Source organism: Neodiprion lecontei, chromosome 1, assembly GCF_021901455.1.
Source record: "Neodiprion lecontei isolate iyNeoLeco1 chromosome 1, iyNeoLeco1.1, whole genome shotgun sequence".
Classification (NCBI taxonomy): domain Eukaryota; kingdom Metazoa; phylum Arthropoda; class Insecta; order Hymenoptera; family Diprionidae; genus Neodiprion; species Neodiprion lecontei.
Window position 1 is genome coordinate 6205036 of NC_060260.1, and position 10606 is coordinate 6215641.

Below are 10606 nucleotides of genomic sequence, written 5' to 3' on the forward strand. Positions count from 1 at the left end.
AACCTTCGGACAGTCGCTCGTTTCTTCAGTCGAATATTGACCGTGAACAGTTTGACGTCGGTGACGTTAGTTTAGTGATGGTGCCGATCGACGGAGGCTTCGAATTGGCAGCTGCGTCGGAGTTTCCGGTGAGTATATCGCATATTACAGTGGCTGGCTCGGTCTAATTGTCGATGGATTCAATTCGGGTGCAGGGTGACTGCTTCCGTTGTTTATCTAGTGTGTTATACGCCTACACACGATGTCTTCGTCAATTAGGGCAGTGACGTACGCGTCTGACAGATTCATACAGGTATAATGCCTAGCCGTTGCGCGGAATAAAATTCCCAGGTTTCCTTCCTTCGCGCGATGATAGGACCGAGTTAATGCCTCTGAGAGATGGGAGGAGGACGAAGCAGCGCTTACCTCGTCAAAATATCAATAGGCACGCTTAGAAATAACCGGCCGATCATCGCCGTCCTCGTCGAAGCCTCTGCTATTAAGTGGATCAGACGGATTAGGGTTTTCTGCTCGCGCTTTATAATTATCGGTGATTAAAAGCTGCCTGCTTATGGCTTCAGGTATCCCGACGCGCCGTTTTCGGCCCATTTTAAAAAGCTCGCAAGTCACTCGACGCCCGGGATCTTCCACGTTCGTTTACAATTATTTACTCTCACGCGGAGCGGGTCTTTCACTATTTGCAAAATCGAGACGAGATTATTCACTGCGCTCTCAATCGCGGAAGCTGCAATTCCGACGATGCGATGCTCGGTTATACCGCGAGTCTTTTTGAGAGAAAAAAGTGGAAAATCGGGGAAAGGATTGGCCGGTTGAAGGCTCTCGCTGAGTGCATCTTCCCAACATCTCGGACCGACTTTTTTTGTACCCTTGTCTAAGGTAATAGCCGACCCATCCTGCTCGCCTTACCTGAGTGGGTTCTTGGACCGGCGGTTGAACTTATTCGCATCTCATTAACCACGGCAAAACTTAGGTACCTGGAGTATTGAATGCGCCGGATCAAGCCTTTGAAAAAACGAAGTAAAAGACCATCGTTTACACGCGATAATATAGTTGCTTTTTCAATATTTAGCTCCTTTCTCGTCACTTATTTCGTATTATGAACTCTGGATGAAAGAAAAAGAATATCAGGGCACAGGAGTATGCCAAAATCGACTTTACGACGCGATGGAGGAATCCTTGAGAAATCACATTGTGAGAATTAACCGTCTGTGAGAAATCGCGGTGCGGATCAGGGTTAGTACATCGCGTGGTGACCGATGGAGGTCATTCGGGTTCAAGGGTCAAGACGTTAAAGTCACTCCGAGTACCGGTAAAACGATTTGTGAACGAAGACTTGAGAGAGAACGCCCATAGTCTTATTCGGGAATTGTGGTGGAGGAAAAAAAAAAAAAAAAAAAATGAAAAAATCTCTCCGCGAACGAGGAAATTGGTATAATTTGAGGAGATGTGCGTCTGTAGTGTGAACATCTATAATACAGTTTCGGAACCTATTCACGCGTGGCGAAATAGGTACATACTTGCATACCTTAAACCAGACATGGAATAATGTCTGAGTAGTGAATTTCACTCGACCTTATGCGCGGCACGGATGTTGAGCCTGCGGATGAGATAGTAAAACGGTAATAACCTAGAAGCAAATGTACAAAAAAGGGCGGTAAGGAAAGGTAAAGAACCGAGAACTTGGAGTTGAAGTATGTGCTGCAGAAGTGTCGGACGAGCTTAGAAACTCGACTATAACTATTATTCGGTTCACGAATAACGCATTACGGGTAAAGCTTGAACCACTTTGCGACGCAGCGTGAACGTGTATCTCAGCGATTTCTCGGGCCGTAACTTTACTCGTAAATTTACTAATAACTCCTCGAGGTGAAGTTCACTCCTTGCGGCAACTATCGTGCTCGCGATACGTGGCGCCAGATGAACGAATTATCGCCGATTTCAATTGCCCGCTAAATAATTTTATCCAATATTATCTGTGCTACTGGTTCCCACTTTATTTTTTATCCAATTTCCACGCATTAGACGTTATTTTGTACTTCGGTTGAATTCGACAAACCCGTGTTGGATTAATTTTGTGCTCAGTTTCGGAGGAATTTTTTCACCAACATTTATAACCACGCACTAATTCTTCCGTATTTGACCTTTACCGCGTTCTAGGAGAACTTGACACATTTCTACTTGCAGGGTTAAATTTTAAACAACGGTCAACTCGCGCTTGTCCAAGTTCTGGATAGAACTAACCAACTTCGCCCCGAGCTTTACTCTGAAAATTTGCACGACTTCGTTCCACGCGCATTTTCAAAGTCATATAGTTGATTCTCGGAACGGAATTGCTTGGTTGAGAAATTTTTCCCGAAGAAATCGCCGCTGCGTGTTTTCCAGCTCTAGAATCTAGATTATAGCCGGAGCCGGGTGGGCAAGACTCGGACATTGTAACGACGAAGGTTTCCTTTATTGCGCAAGGTTGAATTAGAGAGTAGTAAAGCTTAATTTCTCTCCTAATCCTCGGCATCAGCGCGTTGCATATTCACGTGTAAATCTGCAAATCGCTGCAGCTCTCATGCGCCGCGCTACGCTCAGAGACTCTTCCTTCCGCTCTTACAAGTTCCATTCAATTAGATACTGCACGGAACTCGTAAAGATGCGTGCAGTTTCACGACGAATCGTAAATGTTTCGCACCCTGCACCGCCGTATTAAACCTCCTGTTACTTTGCTCTCGAAGTAACGATTCTCCACGCGTTATACATACTATACGTATGTATAAGCGTCTCTCTTCTCCCGGGAAGATATTTTACTCCTTAAAAGGATCATTTTTCCACTACCCAGATTATCTCTCACGGTCATAGATGTTTCCAACGAATTATCTTTCACATACAACGTCGAGATTTTGACTCGAATTTGGACAAATTTTACTACTGCAAAAATTTGGGAGATTTTTTAACAAAATGGTAAATAATTTACAGCTTAATTTTCATTGTCTGTACAGAATGAAAATCAATTGTACGATATACGGGTTTTGAGAAAAGAGAAAAAGAAATTCTCTGATACGATTGAAGAGAAGATTAAATATTCTCAGGAAAATGACTCAATGTTCGGGCTTGGATATAAAACTGACTAGAATTCAAAAAACGTCAAACCTGTCGATGAAAAATTCAAAGTTTTCGGTGCCCTGCGTAAACTTGTTTCTTAAAATACGGCAATTTCCTGGGGGTCGGTAAAGCATTCGAAAACCTTTTACGCGTAAGGATAGTTGTGAAAACGGAAATGATACAGGCGTACGAAGGAAAAAGAGAAATGTCAACGAAAGCTGCCGCGGGAGGTGGTCTATGGTTTCCATGCTGGAAGTGGGAACTCTTACAGGACTCTATAAGACACGCGGCTACGATGATAGAAAATAACACATCCGAGGAAGTTTTTCCGGCTCGTTTAGTCACGTGTCAAAATTTGTAAAGGTTCGTGCGGTCAAGAGGATCCGGACTCCGGCGATCTCGGTTGGCAGTCGTCTCGAATTTGTGTCAAATGGTGGGACGAATCGACGTGCGGTGCCGCAAGGTCTTCGACGACGAACTTGAGGAAGGGCCGGTTCGCTTGCGGTAAGGACTGGAGGGTCCTCTCTACACGGGGAACCTGTAGCACCTCGACAGGAAGCGGGCAGCAGAGTTCTTAATTATAATATCTGACCTGCACGCTGGGTGTTACTTAACTTTCGATAAATACTGCTTCTCCCGCCGGGCCGCGTGTACGAGGCGCGTTTCCTATACTCGAAAAATACTCACTGCCAGGGGGATTTCAGGGCGGGTTATAACCCGCGGGGCGAAACGGGGTGCGGGAGACTTGTAGAGGCTCTCAAATTGCGATGAAACCTGGCACCAATGTGTCTCACCGGGTTTCGGGTGACAACGGGACCACCGATGTTGCTGCTTGTCTTTCAAATATCCTTCCTTCTTAACTCAAACGGCCGGCGAGCTACGCTGGAAATATACCCTATCCCCGCGCAATATTGGAGTACCACTTTATCACTGCGTGGATTGTTCCGGTAATTGATTATCCAGAATTAAGAGTCCTCCGTGTCCTCTTATAATTCTCGATTGGCAAAAGTCGGAAGTGGAATATTACCTCTGTGGTAGGAAGGCCTAATTACAGTCCTCTCGGTCAAAAGATCCGCTCCAACAATGGAGAACTCCAGGTATCCAGAATTCTCCTCGGGTCCTTTTTTTTCTCATTTCCGAGACAAGGAATTACGACAGCTCCTCCAATTTTCGCTCTGCGAGGAAAATTTAAATTGCGACGGAGATTGTACGATGTTTGAAATTTTTCTGGGATAAATGTATCATCGTACGACGGGATTGTAAAGAGACGAATTTCACCTTTGCCTTTTAATTATATGTTTTATTTCTCTCAGTCTCGTACGGAATGTTGAAAGTTACTTTCGTCACGTTATATAAATATACATCTAGCCTAGGTCGCTTATTTCGTATTTTACTCAATCATAATAGTATGTTATACATAAACGCTTGAGATTTTTCCTTATAAACTACGTTACCAAAATAATCTGCGTATACGCAAAAACGATATGATACAATATTTACACCGCTGGTCTGGACCGGCCTATATTATACTTTACAGATTAGGTATTCTATTTACATAAATGGCTTATATAAAAAATATACATACATATATATATATATCCATATATCGATTTTCAGTGCGTTATCATTAATTTCAAATTCCGCGTGTCTCTTTTTCATTTTATCTTGCTTACACTCTAAGCAAATTACGTACATATACAATAATGTACGTAAAATACTAATGGCTGAATAATTGTCAGGTGCAGTTTTTAGCGTATCACAGGAGTCTTAAAATAAGAATTTGTATATACTGGCACTACGTACTGCGTATAATATAAACGTACGTCGAACGTACGCGTGATCAAAAAAGAAAAAAAAAAAATGAAAAACGGGGAAACCAACAACAAGAACAACAACAAACTCGCGCGAATCGTGCTATTGAAGCAAGTCGTAGAGCGCAGTTATGTACGATTGGGCCATCTGCAGGGTCTCGTACTTGGAGAGTTGCCTGTCATTTCCGAGAGACGGAAGATAGGTGCGAAGTCTGTCGAAGGCCTTGTTGAGGTTCTGCATCCGGCGTCGCTCCCTGGCATTCGCCGCGAGTCTTCTCTTCCGAACAACCGTCGTGCTAACGTCCTTTCCTCTCCTTGCAGGCTCGCTGCAGGACTCTTGTTCCATGTCGCTGTCCTCGGCGTCGCTCTCCTCGAGGTCCATCCTGTCCGAAAGACCGCCACTGCTGGTGCTCACGACGCTCTGCCTCGAGGACGACATCTTATCCGTTTCAATTCTCGCCACGGATCTCTCGAGCAGATCGTTCGTCATGGTCGTAGGATTTTTAGCCGGAACCAACAACGTCTTGTACTTCTTGTCCTGCTGCGAGGCGCACGTCTCCGATTCCGAGGATACCGATGTCGTGGCCGGGCTTATGGACCTCAGACTCGCCGCTGGACTCGGTGTGTGCCAACCGTCGCTGTTGTGGTCGTAGGCGAGACACTGAGACGTCGATAATGCGCCGAGGGTGCTCACCGGTGGCAATCCGTTCTTCTCCTTGATGTACGTGTAGCTTGGAAGCTCGAGGTAAGTCGCAAGGACGTCTTCCTGGGGTGGGAAGAGGTATCCGTATCGGAACATTTCTTGCAATTCCATGACAACCACTCGCACTTATCTCCACGACTTTATTGTTTACGATTGTATACTTATTGGTCTTTATGTAGTTGAAGTGTCCTTTGTACGATATATTATCAGATCCAAACGTCAACTCCGCGCACTGGCTTTAAGGACATGAGACAAATATCTCGCGAGCTTTATTCTGGCTGACTTAGGTACGGTGGAACAAGATCGAGCTTATGCTCCAGTTTTTACGACGACAAGGTACCGACTACTACTATACTCAACACCGCAGCTCGACTAACGAAGGGATTCTGAGCGGCCTCGGGAGTCTCGCCAGGATTTATGCGATCCCAGGACGAGGCACCCTTACGCAGCACGTGCCGCAGGACCAATCGGATGCCAGGATTTTCCCCACTTCGTGTTCCGTCGAGTTTGGGGACGCCCAGAGGTAATGCAACAGGTGGTCTGGCGCCTCGATCCTCTCGCGCCTTGATCTTCACTGCAGGCACTACGGCCACCCTATAACGCCCATTTCTATCCATACACCCATGGCATCTATGTCCCCCCCTGCTCTGTGCACTTGCGCGAGGAAGTCGATCGTAGGTGAAAGTGTCGGCAGGTACATCGAGGAGCTCATTCAAGGCCCGAGACTCCGCTACCTGTTCAGGGTGCCTTGTTTTTTACCCTTACATCAATCGACGGGCACCCCTGTCCACCTTGTGCGATTCGCATCAAAATTCATATGTTCATTCGTACGCGTATGATTGATTTTCAGTTTCACAGTGTGAAAAATAAAGGACCAGCTGACTACATTCAGATTTCGAAGGGATCTTGTGACCGAAACTGCGGAGCAATGATCAGCTTGGACGAGTGACTTCCAGTGCCGACAAAACGAACAACCACCAAGGTGAGTTTTGAAATCCTGAATCATCGTCCGTAGATGTTCTCATTTTTTTCTGATCAAGTGCCGAACAACTTTATTTTTGCAGGCCATTCACCGTGATGGGATCAACTGTCGGAGGATACTAGCTTGAACATTTGTTCGATAACCTTTCGTATACGCATACCTAAAGTCATAGGTGCGCAGCACGTGTTTGAACCTCGTCTTCCAAGTGCTTACACGACGCGGTCGCAGGTATCCTCTCGGGTCAATCGCGATGCGTTATTAGAGAGAAGAACGAGGCGCGGAATAACACTTGAGAATTACTGCGAAGGTGTGTATTATGTGGCTGTATGGATGTGGGTCTATTTTAACCTGCAGTCAGCCGAGAAAAAATCGAGTTGACTGTCTCTCGGACCTTGCGGGATGAAAGAATTCGAATCGTAGGTATACTTCACATGAAACTCCATTTTTGAAACAAGTCGCAAGCGTTACTCTCTATGTTTTTATTCTTTTCTTTTTCATACTGCGACTTGGACGGACCCGATGCGTCATCGCCTGATAACATCCTGCGATTCATTATTTCCGCGAACACCGCTTTGACGTAGACAACTGTGCGAGGCGTGGTTATAGATATATGTAGACGCTTTTGAGGTATGCATTTCGAATCACACACCTATAAAAATATTAAAAACTCTTCAAAACCCGACCCCAACTCGACCCTCGAAATATTGATTTAAAAAACAGGAATTTTTATAGCAGATTCACGATGTTACCTCCATACATTGTGATCCGTGACCGGTTTGAATTTAGAGATTTTTCTCACGGTTGCGTATTTCAAATGTCCTTGCAGGTGTGTTTTGCTTGTTTTTTATAACGAAAATATAGAGAGGTGGACGAATTCATCCGAGGACAATGCGACAAGAAGTATGCCTGTCATAAGTAGATTCTCTGGTCTTGTAATGAATGTGCAAATATGATTCATTGTCAAATTTCGCTACTGGAACAGATGGTTCCCGATGTTAGACTGCTCGATCCACTGTAATTTTTCAGTTCCGTACTTACCATCGAAGTAGGTTTGATGTTCCCGAGAAAGAGAAATTTACGCCAACCGATGGAACCGCACGGAGTTAATCATTCCGGAATCTTTTGTGTAAACAGTCGTTTGGTATGACTTTGGGGGAGACGGCGAATTTTGTGAAATTTCTGTTTCACCCTAAATTATCTACGTGAAAATATTTTCGTCAGTGTGTTTGGAGACGAGCTATTGTGAGGCCGTACTTGCGGGACGGTTAGTAAATTACGAATTAAGATCTGTAGGTGAAATCAGAATGATCCCAGAGGCGTAAGAAAATAGTGGACAGCCATCTGTCATTAGCATATACGCGACGCCAAAGATCAAGAGAAATTCTTGAAAATTCCGTCATGCGAGCTTGCTCGTCGGTCCTTTGTGGTATAAAATAATAGCTACAACACAATGCACATCTCACCGCGAAATGACGAGAGGCCCGAGTTCGCCGCTCTTCCCGTAGGCATCTTATTAGGTCTATTGTGATTTAGATCAATCTCCGAGGGCATTTCTGCCCACATCTTTACCTACAGTGGCATTATATCTTACACATGTATGTATATATATACATATATATATATATATTTTTATTTTTCCGTGACACCGGTCTCTTTGATTTCGAAAAATACTAAAATTCCATGGTGTATGGTATTCAATTTGCGTTCCGCGGCACGTGCGAATTCCAATTTCTGCTAACGAGCTCCTGAAAGGCTTCAAATTTACGGCATGCGCTCCGCCGCGCTGCATTTATGTACTTATCGACTTTGCCCGCGTGTTTCGGCCGCTAGCTGGCCATAGCTTGGCGTATTTCCCGCGATTCTATGCACGATCTCGCGGGCACGTGTATATCCAGACTTCTCCGCAAATTGTTATACCCGGAGACCCTTCTTTCGGTCCCTAATGGAGTCCGCGGGTAATTGGTCCAGAAGAGCCTAATAGAAGGAAAAAAGAGCCCGAGCGCAGGCAAATTTATACCTATACCTGCGTATACGCCGTAGAGGAAGGCTAGTAAACACCCGGCTGTAACAAAGGGAGGAAAATAATAGATCTGCGTTGAAATACACTTTGAGATACAGAAGGTTATTTGAAGCGAGAGGAAAAAAAAAATACACTCCGGCTACGAGCAACGGATTAACCTGGTTTAATCCTCTGTCCTTCGGAAATATAATAGAGGAGGTTCACTCTCCGTGCGGCTCCAGACAATGCAACTGAATTGACTACATCTGCAAAAAGGGTGCAAATACCTGGGCAGAACCAAGGTCCAGTTACATCCTTACTCGCTCAATTAGCGAAAACAGGCACAGGTATAAGGGCTGAGGTTCTCCCCGTTGAAATGTCGCGACGCTACGCTTATACGGTGGTCCCTCCTCCTCCTCCTCCTCCTGCACCAGGGAACCCGATCTCTGTCATTCCCGAATATCTTTGTCTCTCTCCCACGCCTCGTCTTGGGTTTCGCGATCGCCTCGTCCTTCTCAAAACCCAAAAACTCGCGTAAAGTAGTCTGGGTTTAGATCAATCAGATCAGGGGATCGAGGAAGAAGCAGTGCTCCTGGGAGAAGAGAGTCCGAAACACAGAGGACGAAACGGATAACTAAACTCTTTTTCCGCAACGCGTACAGATTAGGATGATTAAGCCTCGCTCGACTTACGAATTTATTAGGTCCATCAGTTAAGTTTCGCCCATAGAAGGATACAGGATTCCCGTATACGAAACCGGCAATTATAACCCGCAGCTCTGATCCGGCCCACTTCGTTCAGACCGAAACCACCATGGCACACGGAAATCTTTCTACAAGCGTTTAAACTGCATTATATATACATATATATAATACACCGCGGTTTGCGAAGTGGGCAGAGCGCCAGGCTGTTCACCAAACTCCTGTTGTATAGTTACTAGGTACTACATCCCTATGAGAAACGACGCTCTTATACGCCTTTAAGCTTCTCTTTGACCGCAGGTCGGAGCATCGCGGCGGTCTTCGAAGGTCCGTGCAGGACACGCCCTGCTGGGCGTGAGTTGAGTAATTAAATAGAATGTGAACTCATTTGTGAAACGCGGTGGCAAATAACACAGTACTTGGCAACGATTCGTTATTTATTATACCGCGTGCACCGCCGCGCTTATTATTCACGTCCTCCCGCAACGACTCATTTATACCAAAGAAAGAAACGCTGGTATAAAGAGGCGGGCGTTTGGAACCTCGAGGGAAAAACAGGGAACAGGGAAAACGGTCTTTCTCCCGCAGGTTAATTGAATACCGAAACGCTACCCTTGATCACCTTGAAATGAGAAATCCGACGAGGATCCTAATTATATGAAGAGTGTATATAGGCATGATATAGAAGTTCAAATCCGTGATCGAATGGAAAATAAGAACTGATCTTGCCTAGGGTGGCTATGTATACCACACACACGGCTCGATGGGGGATCTCGGCATGGGGTTGGTTTTCCAATCCATTCTACCGACCTGTTTTCGTTAAATATTACGAATCATACAGTTTTTAATTGACAGCTATTATGCGACGGAGTGCAGCGGTGCTGAAATTAGAGAAGAGTCTTAATACCTACGGAGATGTCTTCGTGCCCAATCGATGATTTCGTCGCTTCGTTCATTCCCACGAAAGTTGAACGTCTTTGTCTACTTGGAGCGTATTACTGATCTTGCAATTGGAGACTCGTCGTAACTTTGGAAAGCTTTGTTATTGAACAGGGTTTTATATACCTGCAGTCCCAAGCTTTGTACCAAAGGACTCCGAGGTCTAATATTCTTTGGAGAGGGTATCAGTCGAAGTTCCAGTCTAAAATTTTGAGATACTTTATGTCCGCCGAAAGCCGGTCCATCGCAGCTTCCGTTCCACAGGTTCTAATCACTTTTAAATTACCACACCGCAGGGCTTGTTGGTACCTCGTGTTTTCTATGGTTCGCAATTCTCATCGTCAAAATGTCGTCGAGGTCGTTTCAGGATTCACCGATAGT

The 10606-nt window shown here is 45.2% G+C and overlaps 1 protein-coding gene across 1 annotated transcript; it reads right to left on the reverse strand.

Annotated features, from left to right (window-relative positions):
* Window positions 1-4964: 4964 nt before the first annotated feature.
* Window positions 4965-6087, reverse strand: LOC107222744 (protein atonal-like). The gene has a single exon (XM_015662242.2). It carries the CDS (start codon window positions 5713-5715, stop codon window positions 5005-5007), a length of 711 nt encoding a protein of 236 aa, XP_015517728.2. The 5' UTR covers window positions 5716-6087; the 3' UTR covers window positions 4965-5004.
* Window positions 6088-10606: the final 4519 nt, after the last annotated feature.

Excerpts from the sequence above, each read along its gene's own strand:
- LOC107222744 (XM_015662242.2), bottom strand. The coding sequence starts at position 5,715 with ATGGAATTGCAAGAAATGTTCCGATACGGATACCTCTTCCCACCCCAG.